Raw genomic sequence first — 27334 nt, 5'->3', positions numbered from 1 at the left:
ACAACATGTATTTAGTGTGATGGTGAACTAGTCCCCTGAAGTAACACATTTATTTAGTGTGATGGTGAACTAGTCCCCTGAAGTAACACAACATGTATTTAGTGTGATGGTGAACTAGTCCCCTGAAGTAACACATTTATTTAGTGTGATGGTGAACTAGTCCCCTGATCACTCTACTGAAGTAACACAACATTTATTTAGTGTGATGGTGAACTAGTCCCCTGAAGGAACACAACATGTATTTAGTGTGATGGTGAACTAGTCCCCTGAAGTAACACAACATTTATTTAGTGTGATGGTGAACTAGTCCCCTGAAGGAACACAACATGTATTTAGTGTGATGGTGAACTAGTCCCCTGAAGTAACACACATGTATTTAGTGTGATGGTGAACTAGTCCCCTGAAGTAACACAACATGTATTTAGTGTGATGGTGAACTAGTCCCCTGAAGTAACACAACATTTATTTAGTGTGATGGTGAACTAGTCCCCTGAAGGAACACAACATGTATTTAGTGTGATGGTGAACTAGTCCCCTGAAGTAACACATGTATTTAGTGTGATGGTGAACTAGTCCCCTGAAGTAACACAACATGTATTTAGTGTGATGGTGAACTAGTCCCCTGAAGCATCACAACATGTATTTAGTGTGATGGTGAACTAGTCCCCTGAAGGAACACAACATGTATTTAGTGTGATGGTGAACTAGTCCCCTGAAGGAACACAACATTTATTTAGTGTGATGGTGAACTAGTCCCCTGAAGTAACACAACATGTATTTAGTGTGATGGTGAACTAGTCCCCTGAAGTAACACAACATGTATTTAGTGTGATGGTGAACTAGTCCCCTGAAGTAACACATTTATTTAGTGTGATGGTGAACTAGTCCCCTGAAGGAACACAACATTTATTTAGTGTGATGGTGAACTAGTCCCCTGAAGCAACACAACATGTATTTAGTGTGATGGTGAACTAGTCCCCTGAAGTAACACATTTATTTAGTGTGATGGTGAACTAGTCCCCTGAAGCATCACAACATGTATTTAGTGTGATGGTGAACTAGTCCCCTGAAGGAACACAACATGTATTTAGTGTGATGGTGAACTAGTCCCCTGAAGGAACACAACATGTATTTAGTGTGATGGTGAACTAGTCCCCTGAAGGAACACAACATTTATTTAGTGTGATGGTGAACTAGTCCCCTGAAGTAATACAACATGTATTTAGTGTGATGGTGAACTAGTCCCCTGAAGTAACACAACATTTATTTAGTGTGATGGTGAACTAGTCCCCTGAAGTAACACATGTATTTAGTGTGATGGTGAACTAGTCCCCTGAAGTAACACAACATGTATTTAGTGTGATGGTGAACTAGTCCCCTGAAGTAACACAACATTTATTTAGTGTGATGGTGAACTAGTCCCCTGAAGCAACACAACATGTATTTAGTGTGATGGTGAACTAGTCCCCTGAAGTAACACAACATTTATTTAGTGTGATGGTGAACTAGTCCCCTGAAGTAACACAACATTTATTTAGTGTGATGGTGAACTAGTCCCCTGAAGTAATACAACATGTATTTAGTGTGATGGTGAACTAGTCCCCTGAAGTAATACAACATTTATTTAGTGTGATGGTGAACTAGTCCCCTGAAGTAATACAACATTTATTTAGTGTGATGGTGAACTAGTCCCCTGAAGGAACACAACATTTATTTAGTGTGATGGTGAACTAGTCCCCTGAAGGAACACAACATTTATTTAGTGTGATGGTGAACTAGTCCCCTGAAGTAACACATTTATTTAGTGTGATGGTGAACTAGTCCCCTGAAGGAACACAACATGTATTTAGTGTGATGGTGAACTAGTCCCCTGAAGGAACACAACATTTATTTAGTGTGATGGTGAACTAGTCCCCTGAAGTAACACATTTATTTAGTGTGATGGTGAACTAGTCCCCTGAAGGAACACAACATGTATTTAGTGTGATGGTGAACTAGTCCCCTGAAGTAACACATTTATTTAGTGTGATGGTGAACTAGTCCCCTGAAGTAACACAACATGTATTTAGTGTGATGGTGAACTAGTCCCCTGAAGTAACACACATGTATTTAGTGTGATGGTGAACTAGTCCCCTGAAGTAACACAACATGTATTTAGTGTGATGGTGAACTAGTCCCCTGAAGGAACACAACATTTATTTAGTGTGATGGTGAACTAGTCCCCTGAAGTAACACATTTATTTAGTGTGATGGTGAACTAGTCCCCTGAAGGAACACAACATGTATTTAGTGTGATGGTGAACTAGTCCCCTGAAGTAACACATTTATTTAGTGTGATGGTGAACTAGTCCCCTGAAGTAACACAACATGTATTTAGTGTGATGGTGAACTAGTCCCCTGAAGTAACACACATGTATTTAGTGTGATGGTGAACTAGTCCCCTGAAGCAACACAACATGTATTTAGTGTGATGGTGAACTAGTCCCCTGAAGTAACACAACATGTATTTAGTGTGATGGTGAACTAGTCCCCTGAAGTAACACAACATGTATTTAGTGTGATGGTGAACTAGTCCCCTGAAGTAACACAACATTTATTTAGTGTGATGGTGAACTAGTCCCCTGAAGTAACACAACATGTATTTAGTGTGATGGTGAACTAGTCCCCTGAAGTAATACAACATTTATTTAGTGTGATGGTGAACTAGTCCCCTGATCACTCTACTGAAGTAACACAACATGTATTTAGTGTGATGGTGAACTAGTCCCCTGAAGCAACACAACATGTATTTAGTGTGATGGTGAACTAGTCCCCTGAAGGAACACAACATGTATTTAGTGTGATGGTGAACTAGTCCCCTGAAGGAACACAACATTTAGTTAGTGTGATGGTGAACTAGTCCCCTGAAGTAACACAACATGTATTTAGTGTGATGGTGAACTAGTCCCCTGAAGTAACACAACATGTATTTAGTGTGATGGTGAACTAGTCCCCTGAAGTAATACAACATGTATTTAGTGTGATGGTGAACTAGTCCCCTGATCACTCTACTGAAGTAACACAACATTTATTTAGTGTGATGGTGAACTAGTCCCCTGAAGTAACACAACATGTATTTAGTGTGATGGTGAACTAGTCCCCTGAAGTAATACAACATTTATTTAGTGTGATGGTGAACTAGTCCCCTGATCACTCTACTGAAGTAACACAACATGTATTTAGTGTGATGGTGAACTAGTCCCCTGAAGCAACACAACATGTATTTAGTGTGATGGTGAACTAGTCCCCTGAAGTAACACAACATGTATTTAGTGTAATGGTGAACTAGTCCCCTGAAGTAATACAACATTTATTTAGTGTGATGGTGAACTAGTCCCCTGAAGCAACACAACATTTATTTAGTGTGATGGTGAACTAGTCCCCTGAAGGAACACAACATGTATTTAGTGTGATGGTGAACTAGTCCCCTGAAGTAACACAACATTTATTTAGTGTGATGGTGAACTAGTCCCCTGTAGTAACACAACATGTATTTAGTGTGATGGTGAACTAGTCCCCTGAAGTAACACAACATGTATTTAGTGTGATGGTGAACTAGTCCCCTGAAGTAACACATTTATTTAGTGTGATGGTGAACTAGTCCCCTGTAGTAACACAACATTTATTTAGTGTGATGGTGAACTAGTCCCCTGAAGTAACACAACATGTATTTAGTGTGATGGTGAACTAGTCCCCTGAAGTAACACAATATTTATTTAGTGTGATGGTGAACTAGTCCCCTGAAGCAATACAACATTTATTTAGTGTGATGGTGAACTAGTCCCCTGAAGTAACACAATATTGTTTCCTTTCAATATAAAATGCAGATGATTTAATCTGTGTTTTGGAAATGCAGATTCATGAAAGCTAACGGGAGGTGGGTCCTTATTGTCTCAAGTAACAGTTCTGTATTTGTTTCACCCCTGACCTCTAACCTTTTTGTATGACCTTTTAACCTCTAGGTATCAGGACCAGTCTGCTGGACTCAGAGGAGCACACCTGTTTCACCTGCAAACAGTCTGATGTCTCACCTGACGCTCTCATCGCTAACAAGTTCCTACGACAGGTACACATCACAGAGATGCGCACATTAAGACAAACTACACACACACACAGTCGGTCGGTCAGTAATTAAACTACACTCATATACACATTATAGTTTTATTTATTTATTCAAAATCTCTCTCCCCCCTCTCTCGGTCTCTCTCTCCCCTCTTTTTGTCTCTCTGTCTGTCTCTCTCTCCCCTCTCTCGGTCTCTCTCTCTCCCCTCAGGCAGTGAATAACTTTAAGAATGAATCTGGTTACACCAAACCAGCACGAAACAAAACCCTGCAGCAGTCTGCCCCGCCCCCAGCACGGCCTCAGCCATTCAGAACCCTCGGCTCACGCCAGCAGGACCCCCTATTGGCCAACAGTCGCCAGCAGGACCCCCTATTGGCCAGCGCTCGCCAGCAGGACCCCCTATTGGCCAGCGCTCGCCAGCAGGACCCCCTATTGGCCAACGCTCGCCAGCAGGACCCCCTATTGGCCAACGCTCGCCAGCAGGACCCCCTATTGGCCAACGCTCGCCAGCAGGACCCCCTATTGGCCAACGCTCGCCAGCAGGACCCCCTATTGGCCAACGCTCGCCAGCAGGACCCCCTATTGGCCAACGCTCGCCAGCAGGACCCCCTATTGGCCAACGCTCGCCAGCAGGACCCCTTATCGGCCAACGCTCGCCAGCAGGACCCCCTGTTGGTTAACACCTCTCGCCCCCCAGCCTCCCTCACTCCTCCTGTCACCCTGACACAAAGCCTGCCCATTCAGACCCCACCGATTGGACCGCCTGAGGTGTCAATCTCTCCTGACCCCACGCCAGAACCACACCGGGCGGAGCCACGGCACTTGGCCAATCACAACGAGCCGCCGCCGCCAGGGTGAGTTGCCGTGACTACGGACGCCACACAGATACACGTCTCAACCGTTGATAATTGACTGATTTGATTAACTCACTGATTCATTGGTGGGGTTTTTTCTCTCTCAGTGAGATGGAGGCGGGGCCTTACATGATATCAGAGCCACCAATCAGATCAGCCGACAGCGGACCTCAGGTGAGACACATCTGCTACTAGTTGTCTTAGAGGCTACATAAGGCTCTTATGACCTGTCATAGCCTCTGTAGATTCTAAGACACATTATTCCCATTTTTTTTTTACCTGTATTTTATTTGCATTTCCTAAAATGTTCCTGTGTATTTCCTTGAGCTTTCTCTCTCCTGATTGGTTCCCCAGGGATACCACATGCCTATGATTGGTCACCCTCCACCCATAAGGCCCTCCCACCCATCAGGTCCACCTCCACAGCCCTCCCATTCCCACAGAGGAGGACCCAGACCACCTTGGGACAGGTACGACACTGATCACACAGGGTTACTGTAGAATACAGGACTATAGAATATAGTGGTCAAAACAGGGTTACTGTAGAATACAGGACTATAGAATATAGTGGTCAACTGGTCAAAACAGGGTTACTGTAGAATACAGGACTATAGAATATAGTGGTCAACTGGTCAAAACAGGGCTACTGTAGAATACAGGACTATAGAATATAGTGGTCAACTGGTCAAAACAGGGTTACTGTAGAATACAGGACTATAGAATATAGTGGTCAACTGGTCAAAACAGGGCTACTGTAGAATACAGGACTATAGAATATAGTGGTCAACTGGTCAAAACAGGGTTACTGTAGAATACAGGACTATAGAATATAGTGGTCAACTGGTCAAAACAGGGCTACTGTAGAATACAGGACTATAGAATATAGTGGTCAACTGGTCAAAACAGGGTTACTGTAGAATACAGGACTATAGAATATAGTGGTCAACTGGTCAAAACAGGGCTACTGTAGAATACAGGACTATAGAATATAGTGGTCAACTGGTCAAAACAGGGTTACTGTAGAATACAGGACTATAGAATATAGTGGTCAACTGGTCAAAACAGGGCTACTGTAGAATACAGGACTATAGAATATAGTGGTCAACTGGTCGAAACAGGGTTACTGTAGAATACAGGACTATAGAATATAGTGGTCAAAACAGGGTTACTGTAGAATACAGGACTATAGAATATAGTGGTCAACTGGTCAAAACAGGGTTACTGTAGAATACAGGACTATAGAATATAGTGGTCGAAACAGGGTTACTGTAGAATACAGGACTATAGAATATAGTGGTCAACTGGTCAAAACAGGGTTACTGTAGAATACAGGACTATAGAATATAGTGGTCAAAACAGGGTTACTGTAGAATACAGGACTATAGAATATAGTGGTCAAAACAGGGTTACTGTAGAATACAGGACTATAGAATATAGTGGTCAACTGGTCAAAACAGGACTACTGTAGAATACAGGACTATAGAATATAGTGGTCAAAACAGGGCTACTGTAGAATACAGGACTATAGAATATAGTGGTCAAAACAGGGCTACTGTAGAATACAGGACTATAGAATATAGTGGTCAAAACAGGGCTACTGTAGAATACAGGACTATAGAATATAGTGGTCAAAACAGGGCTACTGTAGAATACAGGACTATAGAATATAGTGGTCAACTGGTCAAAACAGGGTTACTGTAATGCTGTTTTGTCACCTTTGTATAAGAGCTACTAAATGACTCAAGTCTAAATTGTAACCCTCCCCCTCTCTCACCCCCCTACAGACCCTACAGACCTCTTTCTGACCACGTTCCACCCCCACACCACCCCCCTCCTTCTGCCCCGGGCCCAGCCCCTCACCTCTACCCGGGCCCTAACCTCTACCACCCTCCCCCCAACCCCCACTCCATCCCTCCCCAGTCCTACCCCCCTCCCTACTCCACCGGACCCCCTCCCCCTGTTAACTACCCCCCCCAGCCCCTCTATCAACACGGCCAGATGCCTCCGGGGGTTAATGCCCCCTGGGTTCCCCCTCCCAACACCCAGCCCCTCTCGCTGGGCCCCCCGCCCCTCCTACCCTCCGGACCCCCCCTCTCCAAGGAGGACTTCTACAGACAGAGGAGACTCCGACAGGACCAGTGAGTTACACCTGATTTCATTCAATGTAATGATGCTAGGCTGCTAGCCTGAGGCTGGTACCTTCACATTACTGGGATAGTAAACAATGGCCGGTTTACACAGGCAGCCCAATTCTCATCTTTTTCAGATCTGATCATTTGAATTGCTGCCTGTGTTAAACGCAGACGATGTGCCAAACTAGCCCAGAATCTTACCCCGGGCTAGTAGCGGGGGAATGTTACCCCGGGCTAGTAGCGGGGGAATGTTACCCGGGCTAGTTGCGGGGGAATGTTACCCCGGGCTAGTTGCGGGGGAATGTTACCCCGGGCTAGTAGCGGGGGAATGTTACCCCGGGCTAGTAGCGGGGGAATGTTACCCCGGGCTAGTAGCGGGGGAATGTTACCCCGGGCTAGTAGCGGGGGAACGTTACCCCGGGCTAGTGGCGGGGGGAACGTTACCCCGGGCTAGTGGCGGGGGGAACGTTACCCCGGGCTAGTGGCGGGGGGAACGTTACCCCGGGCTAGTGGCGGGGGGAACGTTACCCCGGGCTAGTAACCCGACTGGCCAGTATCCTAAATCCTTGCGTTCCGTGGCTTAGAGAGATTGACCTGGTCAAAGGTTTCCTTAAGACATGTATTATGGGATGTGACCAGTCCTGTCTCTCTGCGTTACCAGGGTAACGTCCAAGCTGGATGAGTTCACTAAAGACTTTGCCAAAGAGCTGATGGAATACAGACCTGCTCCCAAGAGACGGAGACGCTCCTACTCCAGGTAACACGCACAATAACATCTGATCATATTTCTGGATTATTAAACCTCTTGAACTGTTCATAGAGATATATTCTCTGATATCTAGGACAGAGATGATATGAATTGTGTAGAGATGGTAATCAGACATTTCCCCCTCTCCTCCCCAGGTCTCGTTCCTACAGTCGTTCTCCATTTAGCCGTTCCCCCTACTCCCGATCCCGTTCTCCTCGCTCCCGCTCCAGGTCTTACTCCTACACCCCCAGCCGCTCCCGCTCACGTTCCAGGTCTTACGGACGCTCACCTTTCTCCAGACGCAACGGAGGCCGGGGGGGACGCAGCCGCTCCTACGGCCGCTCGCCGCGGTCCCGCTCACGCTCCCGTTCCTACGGCTACCGTCGCTCCGGCTCTCCTCGCTCCCCTCCGCCTTACCGAGGTGGTGGTGGTGGTGGGGGGGGCTGGGAAGGAGGAGACGGAGCTGAAGGAGGAGGGGGGTATCGGCCCAGGTCTCGCTCCCCGGGGGGCTACAGGAGGAGCAGGAGTCCAGGAGGGGTTAGAGGTCACCATAAGCCCCCCCCTCGAGAGCCGCCTCCTTACGAGCATAAAGGTGGACCTGACCTGTCTCCCGGGGGCAGGGAGCGCTGGGAGAGAGATAGCTACAGACAGTGGGAGAAAGAGTACAGGGACTGGTACAACAAGTACTACAAAGACTACAGTACCCAGCATGCCTCGGTGCACCACCGCGGTGGCCGGGGCAGCAGAGAGAGGGACCGCCTCTCCCCTCCACCCAGAGACTACTCCCCCCAGGGGCGGGTGAGGAGGGGTGAGAGAGGGGGACCTCCCGGACCCCACAGAACTCACCACGCCTTGTCCGCTCTGCCCTCTGCCTCCGTCAGGGGGAATGGAAGTAAGGAGCGCACGCAGGGGGACGCTAGTAAAGAGCGCACGCAGGGGGGAACCAAAACGTCAGAGGGTGGAACTAAAACTCTGAAAGGGAAGAAACTGAAGAAGAAGAAGAACGGGGAGGAGCTGGATTCAGCCAACCAATCACTGGACAGGGGTGATGCCACACCCGTCAGGGACGAGCCAATGGATGAACTCCACACCCTGACCCCTAGCAAAGCCCCACCCACCTCCACCAAGGTCTCGACCAATAAGGCAGCGCTGCTGTCTGGTAAAACCCCTCCCACCTCGTCCAGCCAGTCAGAGAAGAGCAGGAAGGAGAAGGGGGGCAAGGTGAAAGTAAAGACGGAAGGCAAGGTGAAAGGAGAGAAGGTTAAGAGAAAGACAGGAGGAGAGGCGACGGTCACAGCCTCTAAGAACAAAGAGTCTTCAGCCACTAAATCAACCAAAGCGTCCAAGGTCAAACCAGACGAGCCAATCAAGAGAGAGAAGGGGCGTAGCACCCCTACTGTTAGAGGAAGTTTGGCTAAACTCCCCCTGCCCCGCACCCTCCCCCCTCACCCCCACGACCTCCCTAAACACCTGGGTGACCCCCGCGGGGGAAGGAGAGACCCCATTCACGGTGTCGGGGTACGCCTCCCTGGTCGCCCCCTCCAGCCTGCACCTCCCTCCCCAGCAGAGAAGAGGAGGAGAGTGGAGGAGAGGGAAAGGGGGAGGGGGATGGACAGAGGGATGGGGGGCCCCCCGGCTAAGCTGCGCCGTGCCGAGGGGCCGTACCCCCAGAGAGGACTTCCAGCCAAGCCTCACCTCCTGAACCTGGCATGCAGAGAGACGGGTAGAGGAGAGGGTCTGCTCCCCATCCCTGGAACCTCGCAGACAGGGAGGCTAGATCGTTTCCATCCCATCTCCATCTCCATCCCTGGGCCTGGTTCCTCCATGGACCTGGGGAGAGAGGGGAGAGGCGACGGGCTGCTGCCCACCCCAGGGAGCTCTGAGGCGGGCAGAAGAGAGAGTGACAGGGGGTCTATCTGGCCTCTCATGGGTCTGCAGGTCAAACCCTTCCCCCAGAGGAGAATCAAACTGAACAGAGACCTGGGGAGGAACAGCACTATGTCCCGCCCAGAGGAGAGACCAGCTCCAGCTACTAATATCACCACTACTACTATCACCACTACTGGAGAGAGACCGGCTGCTCCCGAGAGAGGAGGAGCAGAGAGGGATGGAGGGATGGAGAGGGTGGCGGTGATGGTGGAGCGGAGGTCGTCTGGGGAGAGGTCAGAGGTCAGGTCTGTTAGGTCAGAGAGGCCGTCGTCAGGGGAACGTTTGCCGGAGAGAGGAGGAGGAGGAGGAAGGTCAGTCTCTCTAGACCGCATGACCATCGCGGAACGCTCGGCCATCGCTAAGAAACCTGATGTCACCAGGGAGAGAACAGAGAGTGAGTACACTCCGCCCACTGAGAGAGAGAGACCAGCTGAGAGCTCCAAGGAGAGAGAGAGACCAGCGTCAGCCAAGACAGACAGGTCATCATCCAGGGAGAGGTCAGCCACCAGGGAACAGAAAGGAGAGCGGGGAGGAGAGAAGACCTCGTCCTCCGTAGACAGACCTGCCTCTACAGGAGAGCGAGCGGCAGGGACCCAGAGAGAGACTGTAGCTGAAGACAGAGCAGCAGCAGCGGTGAAGGAGAGTTCTGGTTCTGGGAAGACCAGAAAGATCAGCAGAAAGAGTTCTGAGCCCACGGTCCACCACTCATCAGACCACTCTGTCACTTCAACTGGGTGAGTTGCCCTTTCAATCTCTGACCTTCCAACGGTTCTTTATTAACCCGTGTTGTTAATCAACAATCATTGTGGTTTCAGACCACAATCAACATTCTAGAGTTTTCTCCTTTAGTTAACACTATCAGCGTTCTAGAGTTTTCTCCTTTAGTTAACACTATCAGCGTTCTAGAGTTTCTCCTTTAGTTATTAACACTATCAGCGTTTTCTCCTTTAGTTATTTAACACTATCAACATTCTAGAGTTTTCTCCTTTAGTTATTAACACTATCAACGTTCTAGAGTTTTCTCCTTTAGTTATTAACACTATCAGCGTTCTAGAGTTTTCTCCTTTAGTTAACACTATCAACGTTCTAGAGTTTTCTCCTTTAGTTATTAACACTATCAACGTTCTAGAGTTTTCTCCTTTAATTAACACTATCAACGTTCTAGAGTTTTCTCCTTTAGTTAACACTATCAGCGTTCTAGAGTTTTCTCCTTTAGTTATTAACACTATCAGCGTTCTAGAGTTTTCTCCTTTAGTTAACACTATCAGCGTTCTAGAGTTTTCTCCTTTAGTTAACACTATCAGCATTCTAGAGTTTCTCCTTTAGTTATTAACACTATCAGCGTTCTAGAGTTTTCTCCTTTAGTTAACACTATCAGCGTTCTAGAGTTTTCTCCTTTAGTTAACACTATCAGCATTCTAGAGTTTCTCCTTTAGTTATTAACACTATCAGCGTTCTAGAGTTTTCTCCTTTAGTTAACACTATCAGCGTTCTAGAGGTTTCTCCTTTAGTTAACACTATCAGCGTTCTAGAGGTTTCTCCTTTAGTTAACACTATCAGCGTTCTAGAGTTTTCTCCTTTAGTTATTAACACTATCAGCGTTCTAGAGTTTTCTCCTTTAGTTATTAACACTATCAGCGTTCTAGAGTTTTCTCCTTTAGTTAACACTATCAGCGTTCTAGAGTTTTCTCCTTTAGTTAACACTATCAGCGTTCTAGAGTTTTCTCCTTTAGTTATTAACACTATCAGCGTTCTAGAGTTTTCTCCTTTAGTTATTAACACTATCAGCGTTCTAGAGTTTTCTCCTTTAGTTATTAACACTATCAGCGTTTCCCTCTGTGAGAATTGTGATTGAATATTCTGCACAGACCGGTGCAACATAACCAATCAGAGCTGCAGTAGGCCTATATGCAAATAGCCATTGCCATATATGGATCTGTGCCATTCACTGAACAAATAACCACAGTAGCCTACTTGGCCACTGTTAAAACTGGAACTGAAAGCGGGTAGGGCCTTCACAGTAAGCGGGTAGGGCCTTCACAGTAAGCGGGTAGGGCCTTCACAGTAAGCGGGTAGGGCCTTCACAGTAAGCGGGTAGGGCCTTCACAGTAAGCGGGTAGGGCCTTCACAGTAAACGGGTAGGGCCTTCACAGTAAACGGGTAGGGCCTTCACAGTAAACGGGTAGGGCCTTCACAGTAAACGGGTAGGGCCTTCACAGTAAACGGGTAGGGCCTTCACAGTAAGCGGGTAGGGCCTTCACAGTAAGCGGGTAGGGCCTTCACAGTAAACGGGTAGGGCCTTCACAGTAAGCGGGTAGGGCCTTCACAGTAAACGGGTAGGGCCTTCACAGTAAACGGGTAGGGCCTTCACAGTAAGCGGGTAGGGCCTTCACAGTAAACGGGTAGGGCCTTCACAGTAAACGGGTAGGGCCTTCACAGTAAACGGGTAGGGCCTTCACAGTAAACGGGTAGGGACTTCACAGTAAACGGGTAGGGACTTCACAGTAAACGTGCACCGGAAGTTGCACAGTGTTTTCATAACATTCAAGTTTGCGCTCAGCAGACCTGAAATTTGCTCAGTGACGAAACAAATTAAAGGGAACATTGGTTATAATGCTTCCTAGATGATGTCGCTAACCCCTGATCCAAGATCTGTGTATATAACATAGTTATAATGGTTTTTAGTTGATGTTCTCTCTAACCCCTGATCTTGGATCTGTGTGTATATAACATGGTTATAATGGTTCCTAGTTGATGTTCTCTCTAACCCCTGATCTTGGATTTGTGTGTTCCAGCAGCAGCAGGGCTGTAGAGGAGAGGTCTGAGCCGGGCCAGAGCCAGGGTGCCGTGTCTAAACCCCGGGACCTCCAGACCCAGAGGAGACCCAGTCCCGTCCAGTTCCCCAGCCCAGGCAGGGAGAGGGACCGTGGGACCGGAGGAGTCCTCATCCAGCCTCCACCCCGGTCCAAGTGGGAGAGAGAGGAGGAGGAGGAGGAAGAGGAGCAGCACTCAGCGTCCAGGGAGAACGGGGCGTTGGCGGTTTCCTCCTCCGTGCCCAGAGACGCTCTGAGGAGAGAAGCCTCACCAGCACCACCTAGTGGCCAAGGCAGGGAGGTGCAGGGTAGTGTCTCTAAAACAGCCAACACAGAGGGGAGGAGAGGGAAGGAGGAGGGGACTAGGAGGAGGGAGGAAGGCAGAGGGCTTAAAAAGGGGCAGGTGAACTTTAGAAAACCAGCTAAGACCGAATCCAGAGGGGTGAAGGAGGAAGGAAGAGGAGGGGTAGGGAGGGAGGAGAGTCGAGGGGCGGGGCTAGAGCCAAGGCGACAGCGTCTGTGTTCTGACCTGGGTAGAGAGACGGACGAGGCAGCCTTCGTCCCTGACTACAGCGAAGGGGAGGGGTCAGACGGGGAGAGAGGCAGTGGCCTGAGCCATAGCCCCTCTCACAACACCCAGAGCCCCGCCTCCCAGAGCCCCGGCGGCTCCCCTAGCAACCACAGCGGCTCCACGGCGACGGACAAGAAGAAGAAGAAGAAACACAAGAAACATAAAAAACACAAGAAGCACAAGAAGCATTCTGCCGACGCTGAGCCTCCCGCCGAAGGAAGGAAGGAACACAAACACAAGAACAAGAAGAAGAAGCACAGGAAGAATAAAGAGGAGGAGGAGGGAGGAGGAGGGGAGGCAGAGGAGAAGACTGGGCAGGAGTCAGCCACCATCTGAGACCCTGCTAGCTCATGCTAGCTCCGTTAGCATCTAGCTAATGGTTACAACCTGACTTTTCTAGTTCATGCTAGCTCTTTTAGCATCTAGCTAAAGACTACAACTGAGACTGCTAGCTCATGCTAGCTCCGTTAGCATCTAGCTAATGGTTACAACCTGACTTTTCTAGTTCATGCTAGCTCCGTTAGCATCTAGGTAATGGTTACAACCTGAGTTTGCTAGCTCATGCTAGCTCCGTTAGCATTTAGCTAAAGGTTATAACTGGACTAAACCTTCTTGGGGGATACTTTGTCAAATTATTTTAAATACTTAAGCTGAGCTGGATATAGTTTGTTTATGTATAATGGAACCACTGGAATAAGTGGAGCTCACCTCAGATATTTGTAAGTATTCTGTGTTTTCTGTTAATGTGATGCAGGCTCTCTGTCTATCTGATGCAGGTTCTCTGTGAATGTGTTTTTGTACAGAGATGATGCTGCAGTATATTCTATTACCCTGATCTATGGCTATAAGGTGTCTGAAACTCTGAAGTGTCCCAAATTAAACCCTGTTCACTATATAGTGCACAACGTTTGACCAGTCTTATGGGCCCTAGTCATTAGAGCTCTAGTCTTATGAGCCCTAGTCTAATGGGCCCTAGTCATATGGGCCATGGCCATTAGGGCCCTAGTCTTACAGGCCCTAGTCTAATGAGCCCTAGTCTTATGGGCCCTAGTCATTAGAGCTCTAGTCTTACAGGCCCTAGTCTAATGGGCCCTAGTCATTAGAGCTCTAGTCTTACAGGCCCTAGTCTAATGGGCCCTAATCATTAGAGCCCTAGTCTTATGGGCCTAGTTTATAGGACTCTGGTCAAACGTAGTGCACTATAAAGGGAATAGGGGTTAATTTGTGACACTTCCCTGATGTATAGTAGGTTATCTCATCATGTTCATATGAACTGATCTGAAGTCAGGCTAACTGATCTGAAGTCAGGCTAACTGAATGGTGACTAGTGTAAGTTACTGTTATTAAACTTTTTTTTTAAATTAAAATGTTTTTTCCCGTTTAAACTTTCTGACTGTTGTCTTTTCATTTATAGTTTGGTGAATAAAACATGGCTAGTGTTTATTATCAGAATCCCACAGTTCTTGTGTTTTTTTTTGACTTTGACACATTTTTCAGATGTTAAATGGCTTATTTTCTAAACCCATAACACTTGTAATACCCGCTTTCTTATGTTCAGAACCCTAGGGAAATCAATGGAGTTGAACACTTCTCTCATTAATGCAAAATCAAAGTTTTGTGAAACATCTTAAGCACAATTAGCTTAGTCACCAATACATAATGATAAGGTCACTGGTTAGTCACCAATACATAATGATAAACTCACTGGTTAGTCACCAATACATAATGATAAACTCACTGGTTAGTCACCAATCCGTAATGATAAACTCACTGGTTAGTCACCAGTCCGTAATGATAAACTCACTGGTTAGTCACCAGTCCGTAATGATAAACTCACTGGTTAGTCTGACATGTAGGGCTCCCCTCAATCAGATCAAGCGTTAACGAGAGGCTGGAGAAATAATGACTCTCAAATAAAACATCTAAACTAAATAAAGGTGAATATCAGGCTAATCGAGGTGTAGATTACAACATATCAGGCTAGTCGAGGTGTAGATTACAACATATCAGGCTAGTTGAGGTGTAGATTACAACATATCAGGCTAGTTGAGGTGTAGATTACAACATATCAGGCTAGTTGAGGTGTAGATTACAACAGGCTAGTCTAGGTGTAGATTACAACATATCAGGCTAGTTGAGGTGTAGATTACAACATATCAGGCTAGTTGAGGTGTAGATTACAACATATCAGGCTAGTTGAGGTGTAGATTACAACATATCAGGCTAGTCGAGGTGTAGATTACAACATATCAGGCTAGTCGAGGTGTAGATTACAACATATCAGGCTAGTCGAGGTGTAGATTACAACATATCAGGCTAGTCGAGGTGTAGATTATAACATATCAGGCTAGTCGAGGTGTAGATTACAACATATCAGGCTAGTCGAGGTGTAGATTACAACATATCAGGCTAGTCGAGGTGTAGATTACAACGTATCAGGCTAGTCGAGGTGTAGATTACAACATATCAGGCTAGTCGAGGTGTAGATTATAACATATCAGGCTAGTCGAGGTGTAGATTACAACATATCAGGCTAGTCGAGGTGTAGATTACAACAGGCTAGTCGAGGTGTAGATTACAACATATCAGATTAGTCGAGGTGTAGATTACAACATATCAGGCTAGTCGAGGTGTAGATTACAACAGGCTAGTCGAGGTGTAGATTACAACATATCAGGCTAGTCGAGGTGTAGATTACAACATATCAGGCTAGTCGAGGTGTAGATTACAACATATCAGGCTAGTTGAGGTGTAGATTACAACATATCAGGCTAGTCGAGGTGTAGATTACAACATATCAGGCTAGTTGAGGTGTAGATTACAACAGGCTAGTCGAGGTGTAGATTACAACAGGCTAGTCGAGGTGTAGATTACAACATATCAGGCTAGTCGAGGTGTAGATTACAACATATCAGGCTAGTTGAGGTGTAGATTACAACAGGCTAGTCTAGGTGTAGATTACAACATATCAGGCTAGTTGAGGTGTAGATTACAACATATCAGGCTAGTTGAGGTGTGAATTACAGCATATCAGGCTAGTTGAGGTGTGAATTACAACTGTTGTGGAAATTCCAATCAAAAGGAAGAGGCTGCAGATTCTTCAAACAACAACGTTTATTATAAGAATTGCAATTCTGGAGCAGTTACCGATCCCTCAGTGTATGGAAGACAGGATGTAGCTGCACCCTCAGTGTATGGAAGACAGGATGTAGCTACACCCTCAGTGTATGGAAGACAGGATGTAGCTGCACCCTCAGTGTATGGAAGACAGGATGTAGCTACACCCTCAGTGTATGGAAGACAGGATGTAGCTGCACCCTCAGTGTATGGAAGACAGGATGTAGCTTCGTCCTCAGTATATGGAAGACAGGATGTAGCTGCACCCTCAGTGTATGGAAGACAGGATGTAGCTGCACCCTCAGTGTATGGAAGACAGGATGTAGCTACACCCTCAGTGTATGGAAGACAGGATGTAGCTTCGTCCTCAGTATATGGAAGACAGGATGTAGCTGCACCCTCAGTGTATGGAAGACAGGATGTAGCTGCACCCTCAGTGTATGGAAGACAGGATGTAGCTACACCCTCAGTGTATGGAAGACAGGATGTAGCTGCACCCTCAGTGTATGGAAGACAGGATGTAGCTGCACCCTCAGTGTATGGAAGACAGGATGTAGCTACACCCTCAGTGTATGGAAGACAGGATGTAGCTTCGTCCTCAGTATATGGAAGACAGGATGTAGCTGCACCCTCAGTGTATGGAAGACAGGATGTAGCTACACCCTCAGTGTATGGAAGACAGGATGTAGCTTCGTCCTCAGTATATGGAAGACAGGATGTAGCTGCACCCTCAGTGTATGGAAGACAGGATGTAGCTGCACCCTCAGTGTATGGAAGACAGGATGTAGCTACACCCTCAGTGTATGGAAGACAGGATGTAGCTGCACCCTCAGTGTATGGAAGACAGGATGTAGCTGCACCCTCAGTGTATGGAAGACAGGATGTAGCTACACCCTCAGTGTATGGAAGACAGGATGTAGCTTCGTCCTCAGTATATGGAAGACAGGATGTAGCTGCACCCTCAGTGTATGGAAGACAGGATGTAGCTACACCCTCAGTGTATGGAAGACAGGATGTAGCTGCACCCTCAGTGTATGGAAGACAGGATGTAGCTTCACCCTCAGTGTATGGAAGACAGGATGTAGCTGCACCCTCAGTGTATGGAAGACAGGATGTAGCTGCTCCCTCAGTGTATGGAGGACAGGATGTAGCTGCGCCCTCAGTGTATGGAAGACAGGATGTAGCTGCTCCCTCAGTGTATGGAAGACAGGATGTAGCTGCTCCCTCAGTGTATGGAAGACAGGATGTAGCTGCACCCTCAGTGTATGGAAGACAGGATGTAGCTGCACCCTCAGTGTATGGAAGACAGGATGTAGCTACACCCTCAGTGTATGGAAGACAGGATGTAGCTGCACCCTCAGTGTATGGAAGACAGGATGTAGCTGCACCCTCAGTGTATGGAAGACAGGATGTAGCTGCGCCCTCAGTGTATGGAAGACAGGATGTAGCTGCTCCCTCAGTGTATGGAAGACAGGATGTAGCTGCTCCCTCAGTGTATGGAAGACAGGATGTAGCTGCACCCTCAGTGTATGGAAGACAGGATGTAGCTGCACCCTCAGTGTATGGAAGACAGGATGTAGCTGCTCCCTCAGTGTATAGAGGACAGGATGTAGCTGCGCCCTCAGTGTATGGAAGACAGGATGTAGCTGCTCCCTCAGTGTATGGAAGACAGGATGTAGCTGCTCCCTCAGTGTATGGAAGACAGGATGTAGCTGCTCCCTCAGTGTATGGAAGACAGGATGTAGCTGCAACCTCAGTGTATTGAAGACAGGATGTAGCTGCACCCTCAGTGTATGGAAGACAGGATGTAGCTGCACCCTCAGTGTATGGAAGACAGGATGTAGCTGCACCCTCAGTGTATGGAAGACAGGATGTAGCTGCGCCCTCAGTGTATGGAAGACAGGATGTAGCTGCACCCTCAGTGTATGAAGACAGGATGTAGCTGCACCCTCACTGATCCACCTACTCAATACATAAGCAGTATAGAACATACTCTTGTAATTTTCCACCATACAACATATCAGGCTAATCGAGGTGTAGATTACAACAAACGTTTGAATCTAAAAAAACTGCATGAGATTATCCAGTGGCAACATCAGTGATGGGTATCACAGCAGGTTTCAGATTTGACAGCTCCAATGCATTTGCACCTCGGACATCACCTGAATAAAAACAATGAAACGACTATGCAGTTGTCGGTTATGGCGGATTAAGGCAGAACGGATTGAATCCGGCCCTAAATTACATTCCAGAGTTTGAGTTTGTAAACATGGCTGGATGGGATTCCTACTCCTCCATGCAGCCAATGTCCATTTTCACTATAGGTATAACACTAGGTATAACACTAGGTATAACACCAGGTATAACACCAGGTAAAACACTAGGGATAACACTAGGGATAACACTAGGGATAACACTAGGGATAACACTAGGGATAACACTAGGGATAACACCAGGGATAATACCAGGGATAACACTAGGGATAACACTAGGTATAACACCAGGTATAACACCAGGTGTAACACTAGGTATAACACTAGGTATAACACCAGGGATAACACCAGGGATAACACTAGGTAAAACACTAGGTAAAACACTAGGGATAACACTAGGGATAACACTAGGGATAACACTAGGGATAACACCAGGGATAACACCAGGGATAACACTAGGTATAACACTAGGTATAACACTAGGTATAACACTAGGGATAACACCAGGGATAACACCAGGGATAACACCAGGTATAACACTAGGGATAACACTAGGAAAAACACTAGGTATAACACCAGGGATAACACTAGGTATAACACTAGGTATAACACTAGGGATAACACTAGGTATAACACTAGGGATAACACTAGGTATAACACTAGGGATAACACTAGGGATAACACTAGGGATAACACTAGGGATAACACTAGGGATAACACTAGGTATAACACTAGGTATAACACCAGGGATAACACCAGGTATAACACTAGGGATAACACTAGGTATAACACTAGGGATAACACTAGGTATAACACCAGGTATAACACTAGGTATAACACTAGGTATAACACTAGGTATAACACCAGGTGTAACACTAGGGGTAACACTAGGTATAACACTAGGTATAACACCAAGTATAACACCAGGTATAACACTAGGTATAACACCAGGTATAACACTAGGGATAACACTAGGGATAACACTAGGGATAACACTAGGGATAACACTAGGGATAACACTAGGGATAACACTAGGGATAACACCAGGGATAACACCAGGGATAACACCAGGTATAACACTAGGGATAACACTAGGTATAACACTAGGGATAACACTAGGTATAACACCAGGTATAACACTAGGTATAACACTAGGTATAACACTAGGTATAACACCAGGTGTAACACTAGGGGTAACACTAGGTATAACACTAGGTATAACACCAGGTATAACACTAGGTATAACACCAGGTATAACACCAGGTATAACACCAGGTATAACACTAGGGATAACACTAGGGATAACACTAGGTATAACACCAGGTATAACACTAGGGATAACACTAGGGATAACACTAGGTATAACACCAGGTATAACACTAGGTATAACACCAAGTATAACACCAGGTATAACACTAGGTAAAACACCAGGTATAACACTAGGGATAACACTAGGGATAACACTAGGTATAACACCAAGTATAACACCAGGTATAACACCAGGGATAACACCAGGTATAACACTAGGGATAACACTAGGGATAACACTAGGTATAACACCAGGGATAACACCAGGTATAACACCAGGTATAACACCAGGTATAACACTAGGGATAACACTAGGGATAACACTAGGTATAACACTAGGGATAACACTAGGGATAACACTAGGGATAACACTAGGTATAACACCAGGGATAACACTATGTATAACACTAGGGATAACACTAGGGATAACACTAGGGATAACACTAGGGATAACACTAGGGATAACACTAGGGATAACACTAGGGATAACACTAGGGATAACACTAGGGATAACACCAGGTATAACACCAGGTATAACACTAGGGATAACACTAGGTATAACACTAGGTATAACACAAGGGATAACACCGGGGATAACACCAGGGATAACACTAGGTATAACACTAGGGATAACACTAGGTATAACACCAGGTATAACACCAGGTATAACACTAGGGATAACACTAGGGATAACACTAGGGATAACACTAGGTATAAAATGGTGTCATGACGTGGCCCTTTCTGGGTATAGATCATGGCTTCTCACTCTCTCCTACACCCAGGTTCTGTTATCTGAGGTCGTAAATTCCTGGCGGAGACTCTCTCCCCCTTTTCATGCAGTATGGAGAGAGAGATCCACAGTAGAACAAAGGAACTCCAGACAAATTCTACTACATTCTAGAATTTGAGACATTCTAGAATTTGAGACGGGAACAATATCCATATTTTGGAGAATGGAGAAGCCAGCTACGACCCGGTCCGTTTTGTTTCATGTTTGTGACCTCATGAAAGACAATACAGCCACATAACCCTAACTCTGTTTATACAGGTTCCTCAGTTATGAGGTTTGCATCTAATTCCTGTATAAAATGAGTAAAGATGAAACTATTTGTGAAATTATGTAATGTGATGTTAAACATTTAATGTGAGAGAATTGTATTCCTTTTAAAGTTTAACTAAGTCATTGGCCACGCCCCCGTAAGCACAGACATGATCCGACATCATAGAACACCCTTTTCTATTGTTAGGAATAAAATCCCCTCCTAAGAAAATCCTCTTCAGACCATGCGTACCTCGGTGTAAACTGAGGTGGCACAGGTTTGAGTACCAAGACTAAGCAAACCCACAGAGTGAGCTGTGATTACGAATAGTTATTGAATTCCTAACCATACCACGTGGAGCATTGGCTACACGGCTGGAAATGGTTAAATTCTGAGACTATCGATCCCTACAGAATAAGAGCAAATCTTAGATACTAATTACTAGTCTGCAGCTAGAAATTATGTAAACCTGGGATGCGAAGACCGACAACCGCCGATAACGTCTATTCTATGAGAACATTTCTGAATGGTGCTCTGAAGTATCCATTCTAACCACGAAAGACTTTGATCTTCAGGGAAACAGAAAGACTCGGATGACCTCTCCAGCAGAAGGACTGGCGACTTTCCAACAGAGATCACGACGACACACCGGGCGTAAATATATATCGATTGCAATTATTCCCGAATGAGTGAGCGTTCATGTGCAAAGGATTAGCATTTCAATTAATATAATTATAGTAGTGATTCCCTTTTGTCTTTCCCGCTTCTTTCTCAGTCCACACCCACCATCCCTTTTATAATTATATATATATATATAATATATAATATTATATTAATATAATTATAGTAGTGACTCCCTTTTGTCTTTCCTGCTCTCTCTCAGTCCACACCCACCATCCCTTTTATAATTATAATATTATAATATATATTAATAATATATAATAATATATATATATAATATATAATATTATATTAATATATTTACAGTAGTGATCCCTTTTGTCTTTCCCGCTTCTATCTCAGTCCACACCCACTTCCCTTTGTCCACCAAGCCGTCATATCGGCTTAGCCCACTAGGGAATCTTCCCTATCATTCGTTAGTAACCAGTATCTACTGTTTGTTTGTTTATGCATTTCTGTGTATATTTAGTTAGTTAGTAAATAAATGATTAAGCCAATTGGTGTATGGATGATTTATAGTAAAGGCTGGGTTCGAGGTAAACAATTCATTAATAAGAAGACAAATTGATCAGATATTAAAATATCTGAAGAGTTATATTAGGAAAATTATAACTTTGTAATCTGAAAGATTTTCCTTGGTGCCCCGACCTCCTAGTTAATTACATTTACATGATTAGTTTAATCAGGTAATAATAATTACAGAGAATTGATTTGATAAAATAACAGTCTTCACTTTTAATGATGCCAAAGACACAATAACAGGAACAGCTCTGACACAGTTCCACCTCAGACAGTCACAACACCAGCTATGCAGGTCTCGGCTAGCGCCAAATCAAATCGAGCCCACAATCCAAATGCTAAAAAATAAAAGATACACTATTCAAGTGTTCCTTTTGAAGTGCAGAGAAGAACAGTAGATGGTAAATATCATGATCCATACAGTGTTTGAACAGTAGATGGTAAATATCATGATCAGTGTTTGACTAGAACTTCATTTTCTGCATCCAAATTCTAAATATATTGTATCCAATGGCAAGTTGTGAGTATGTTGAGAAATATGTCCGTTCTCAGGGCTTGATTCAATCAGATCCGTTTTAGCCACCATCCGCATAGCGGTTGTTTTGGCGGTGTCGGAGGTGGAACTGTGAGATGAAGAGTGCAACCTACAAGCGTTCACATTTCACAGTTGTTACCGTGTGTCCTTCATGCTCATTCTATAATAGTTTCTATAGGTGTTGAATCATTTACAAATGACAAAAATATTTATCTGTGTCTGTTCTCTTGTGCACAGCCATTAGGCCGCTCCTGTGTGTGTTCTCTGGTGTATAATCAGTTCACTTGAGGTGGTAAAGTATTTCCCTCAGTTTGAGAGCAGTGGTAAGGTTTCTCTCAGGTGTGAATTCTCTTGTGTGAAGCCAGGGTTCCCTTGTGTGGAACTCTTCCCACATTCATCACAGCTGACAGGTTTCTCTCCTGTGTGTGTCAACTGATGTGATTGCAGACTGATCCTTTTACTGAAATGCTTGTCACACTGATCACAGGTGTGAGGTTTCTCTCCGGTGTGAATCCTCCTGTGGTACCTCAACCCACCTGCCTGAGTGAATCTCTTCCTGCAGTCGGTGCAGACGAATGATTTCTCTCCAGTGTGTGTCTTCTGGTGGTACTTCAGATGCTGTGGGGAGCTGAAGCTGCGCTCAGAGGGTGCAGTGGTAGGATGTCCCACTATGTTTGCGCTGAACATGTTCTCAGGTCCATTGAACACTTGAAGCTCTTGCAGCACTCAGAGCAGTAGTGAGGTTTCTCTCCTGTGGGTCTCTGCTGGTGTCCAATCAGTTGACTCTTAGTGGTGAACCTCATCTTACAGTCAGAAGAGTGAGGACGTTGCTCTCCTGTGTATGTCAGCTGGTGTCTAAACAGGTGACCATTATTGGTGTAACTCGTCACACTGAGCAGCTGTACCGCCTCTTTCCTGTGTGGATTCTCGTGATTTTTTAAGGAATCGGATCTAGAAAAACTGAGTCCACACTCGTGCAGCACTAATGCTTCTTTTTGGAGTGAGTTCGCAAGTCACCTGACGTGACAAAACTTATCCCACACTGATCACAGTGGTGCGGCTTCTCTCCTGTGTGCCTTCTCTTGTGGACTTTAAAAGCACAGGCCTGGGCAAAACTCTTCCCACAGTCAGGAAAAGGGCATTGGTATGGCATTTCTCCTGTGTGTCTTCGCTGGTGAATTCGCAAGGTTGCCATTGTGGCAAAGCTGTTCTCACAGTCTGAGCAAGAGTACGGTTTCTCTCCCTTGTGACTACGCTCGTGTCCTTTGAGAGACTGTTGCCAAAGGAAGCTCTTGTCACAGTGGGAGCAGTGGTAAGGCTTCTCTCCAGTGTGTATAAGCTGGTGTTTCTTCAATGCGCCTGGCGTTGTGCAGCTCGACTCACACTGAGAAAGCTCTTCTTGCAGTCAGAGCAGTGCTGTGTGTATTCTTCGGTGTGTCCCAAGACTGGCTCTATGTGCAAACGTCTGCCCACATTCAGAGCACTCGTACGGTTTCTCTCCCGTGTGAATCCGCATGTGTCCTTCCAGTGCCCTGGCAGAAGAAAGACTAGCACCGCACTGGGAGCAGCAGTGAGGTTTATCATCTGTGTGTCTGACCTCATGTTCTTTCAGAGATCTGTTGTTAGTGAAACTACGCTCGCACTTAGAGCAGTGGTATGGCTTTTCTCCTGTGTGAATTTGCATGTGAATTTTCAGGTGATCGGACCGTCCAAAACTCCTCTGGCAAACATTGCAGCTGTGTGGTTTCTCGCCTGTGTGAATTCTCTGGTGTTTGTACAGGGCTGAATTAGTGGCAAAGCTGAACTTACAGTGGGAACAGTGGAAGGGTTTCTGTCCAGTGTGTGTTCGCTTATGTTGCTCTAGAGAATGAGATGATCCTAGCTTCTTGCCACACTGTGGGCATTGGTAGCCTTTCTCTCCAGTGTGCACTATGTTATGTAACCAGAGCCCACTCTTAACAGCAAACCTCTTCCCACACTCAGTACATTGGTGGGGCTTCTCTCCAGTATGTCTTAGCTGGTGACATCTTAAAATACACAACAGTCTGAAGCTTTTCCCACAGTCAGCACAATGGTAAGGTTTCTCCCCTGTGTGAATCCTCTGATGCATTCTGAGCAATTTAGCAGAGGAATAGCTTCCCCCGCACTGCTCACAGTGGTAAGGCTTTTCTCCTGTGTGTATTCGTTTGTGTTCAAAGAGTGTTGAGGCTTGTTTGAAACTCTTCCCACACTCAGAGCAGTGGAATGGTCTCTCTCCAGTGTGAATCCGCCAGTGGGCTTTTAAGCTTTGTGATGTAGCAAATCTCTTCCCGCAGTCAGAGCAACAGTGTGGTTTTTCGCCGGTGTGTTTTATTCTCTCATGTATCCGTAAACCACTGGAGTATGTAAATCTCTGCCCACATTCTGAGCACTGGTACGGTTTTTCTCCAGTGTGAATCCGCATGTGTCCTTCTAGTGCCCTGGCAGAGGAGAGGCTAGCTCCACACTGGGAGCAGCAGTGAGGTTTTTCTACTGAGTGTATGATCTGGTGTGACTTCAGATTGAATCTCTGATTGAATCTCTTCCCACATTGATCACAGCTATAAGGTTTCTCTCCAGTATGAATTCTCTGATGTTGTCTAAGGTTTGTTGAAGAGGTGTAACTCTTCCCACAGTCAGAGCAGCAGTGAGATTTCTTCCTTGTGGGTCTCTGCTGTTGTTTCTTGAGGTGTTCTGATCTTGAGAGACTTTTCTCTGCCTCCTCAGCATCATGATGTTGTTTAGCCTCCCAAGATGACGAACCCCTTCTACCGAGAGAGTGATGGTTAGGACTGTCCCCTGTGAAGCAAAGACAGACAGTTATGGTTCCTTCTTCATATCGAAGACAGATTTAGGCCCAGCATTTCACAATCTTGTAACCGAATTTCAGCATTTAAAATCTTCAATGTAAAATTGTATTAAATCTTCAAATTGCAATGTAGCCAAGGGTGTAGGAGTGCTTGTAACAATTCTACATCTTTAAACAGATTGTATTGTGGTTAAATAAAGATGAAATATATATATATATATTTTTAAATTCTACATCTTTAAACAGATTGTATTTAGTGGTAATTAATGACATTCAAAATAAATTTATATAAGAGCATAAACCCACTTAGCTCCGGTGTTTTCATGCAGTCGACCAGCCGCACAGACAGCCTCTTCAGACCCAGCAGTAAGGTGTTACCGGGACGACCCGGGGACTCCGGGAGGGGTAGGGGGGAGGAGGGTTGGAGGGAGAATGTTTCCTGTTAACCCAAAAAGAGAGTAGGAGTGTTGTCATATTGGTACACTGAGGGTAAAACAACTAAATAAACGGTCGATAATAAGTCTTCGACTATTATACCTTTGTCCAGAAAACTCAACTTTAGTTGTTCCTGATGTCCCATGATAGTATAGTCTGCTGTTATCATTGTTAGTGTTGCATTATGGGTAAAATGAGAAAAAATGGTTAATGAAATCTGAAAAGTACAATAGTAAAAAAAGTATCATCGTGGCCCCAAGACAGAGCAGGACCACCGCAGCCATGTACCAGTGAGACGCTGGAGCCAGACCACGGTGGGGCCGTGGCCCCAAGACAGAGCAGGACCACCGCAGCCATGTACCAGTGAGACACTGGAGCCAGACCACGGTGGGGCCGTGGCCCCAAGACAGAGCAGGACCACCGCAGCAATGTACCAGTGAGACGCTGGAGCCAGACCACGGTGGGGCCGTGGCCCCAAGACAGAGCAGGACCACCGTAGCCATGTCCCAGTGAGACACTGGAGCCAGACCACGGTGGGGCCGGCCAATGGAGGAGGGCATAAAAGTCTGAGCCTTTTGGGTAAAACACTGGGGGAAATAATTTGTGAAAATTTGCAACATCCACTTGGTAGCCCATGTTGTGTTATCATTGTTAGTGTTGCATTATGGGAACTTGGTAGCCTATGTTGTGTTATCATTGTTAGTGTTGCATTATGGGAACTTGGTTGCCTATGTTGTGTTATTATTGTTAGTGTTGCATTATGGGAACTTGGTAGCCTGTGTTGTGTTATCATTGTTAGTGTTGCATTATGGGAACTTGGTAGCCTATGTTGCATTATCATTGTTAGTGTTGCATTATGGGAACTTGGTAGCCTATGTTGTGTTATCATTGTTAGTGTTGCATTATGGGAACTTGGTAGCCTGTGTTGCATTATGGGAACTTGGTAGCCTATGTTGCGTTATCATTGTTAGTGTTGCATTATGGGAACTTGGTAGCCTATGTTGCGTTATCATTGTTAGTGTTGCATTATGGGAACTTGGTAGCCTATGTTGCGTTATCATTGTTAGTGTTGCATTATGGGAACTTGGTAGCCTATGTTGTGTTATCATTGTTAGTGTTGCATTATGGGAACTTGGTAGCCTATGTTGTGTTATCATTGTTAGTGTTGCATTATGGGAACTTGGTAGCCTGGATGAACTGAACTCGGTAATGGATGGGCATGAAATCCATCTGCTTTTCAGGGCCTGTTTAAATCCCCACTTTTCTCAGACCACATGCTGCCAGAGTCTGGAGGCCACCAGTTATTTAATATAGTCAAATCATTCCAATCTCCTTTAAAAAGTAAACGGGTAGTTGACCCAAAAAATAATATATACAGTGGGGAGAACAAGTATTTGATACACTGCCGATTTTGAGGGAAGAAGCCATCCAATTCTTTGAGGAATACACACGTCTTGGCCAAATCACCTTTCACAGAAGCCTCACACCAGTCAACTGGATTGGAAAACCT

At 45.6% G+C, this 27334-nt stretch overlaps 2 protein-coding genes across 3 annotated transcripts in view; one reads left to right on the top strand and one right to left on the bottom strand.

Moving 5' to 3' along the window:
* LOC120042770 (E3 ubiquitin-protein ligase RBBP6-like) overlaps positions 1-14601 on the top strand; it is a 33700-nt gene extending 19099 nt beyond the window's left edge. Inside the window, exons 10-17 of one of the 2 annotated variants that reach the window (XM_038987573.1) lie at positions 4002-4105; positions 4313-4956; positions 5064-5130; positions 5311-5426; positions 6741-7094; positions 7750-7845; positions 7992-10499; positions 12564-14601. In XM_038987573.1, the coding sequence (XP_038843501.1) occupies positions 4002-4105; positions 4313-4956; positions 5064-5130; positions 5311-5426; positions 6741-7094; positions 7750-7845; positions 7992-10499; positions 12564-13485 (4811 nt within the window). In that variant the 3' untranslated portion in view covers positions 13486-14601. Of the gene's footprint in view, positions 1-4001; positions 4106-4312; positions 4957-5063; positions 5131-5310; positions 5427-6740; positions 7095-7749; positions 7846-7991; positions 10500-12560 lie in introns of both variants that reach the window. The other variant, XM_038987572.1, reaches the window with a different exon arrangement.
* A 7617-nt stretch (positions 14602-22218) lies between these two features.
* On the bottom strand, positions 22219-26384 carry LOC120042771 (zinc finger protein OZF-like). The gene is made up of 3 exons (XM_038987574.1): positions 26259-26384; positions 25696-25828; positions 22219-25379 (listed from the first exon to the last, which is right to left on the bottom strand). Exons 1-3 carry the CDS (start codon positions 26382-26384, stop codon positions 23968-23970), a joined length of 1671 nt encoding a protein of 556 aa, XP_038843502.1. The 3' UTR covers positions 22219-23967.
* Between the last annotated feature and the right edge of the window lie 950 nt (positions 26385-27334).

Source organism: Salvelinus namaycush, unplaced genomic scaffold (assembly GCF_016432855.1).
Source record: "Salvelinus namaycush isolate Seneca unplaced genomic scaffold, SaNama_1.0 Scaffold776, whole genome shotgun sequence".
Taxonomy (NCBI): Eukaryota; Metazoa; Chordata; class Actinopteri; order Salmoniformes; family Salmonidae; genus Salvelinus; species Salvelinus namaycush.
Note: the sequence above shows the minus strand (reverse complement) of the source record. Positions and strands in the feature narration are given on the sequence as shown.

What these genes read in the sequence shown, in the direction of transcription:
- LOC120042771 (XM_038987574.1), bottom strand. Translation starts at nt 26,384, where the DNA reads ATGCCCTCCTCCATTGGCCGGCCCCACCGTGGTCTGGCTCCAGTGTCT. An exon ending in CTGGCTCCAGCGTCTCACTG is followed by an intron (nt 25,829 to 26,258) that starts GTACATTGCTGC and finishes TTGGGTTAACAG; the next exon opens with GAAACATTCTCCCTCCAACC. An exon ending in CATGAAAACACCGGAGCTAA is followed by an intron (nt 25,380 to 25,695) that starts GTGGGTTTATGC and finishes TTTGCTTCACAG; the next exon opens with GGGACAGTCCTAACCATCAC.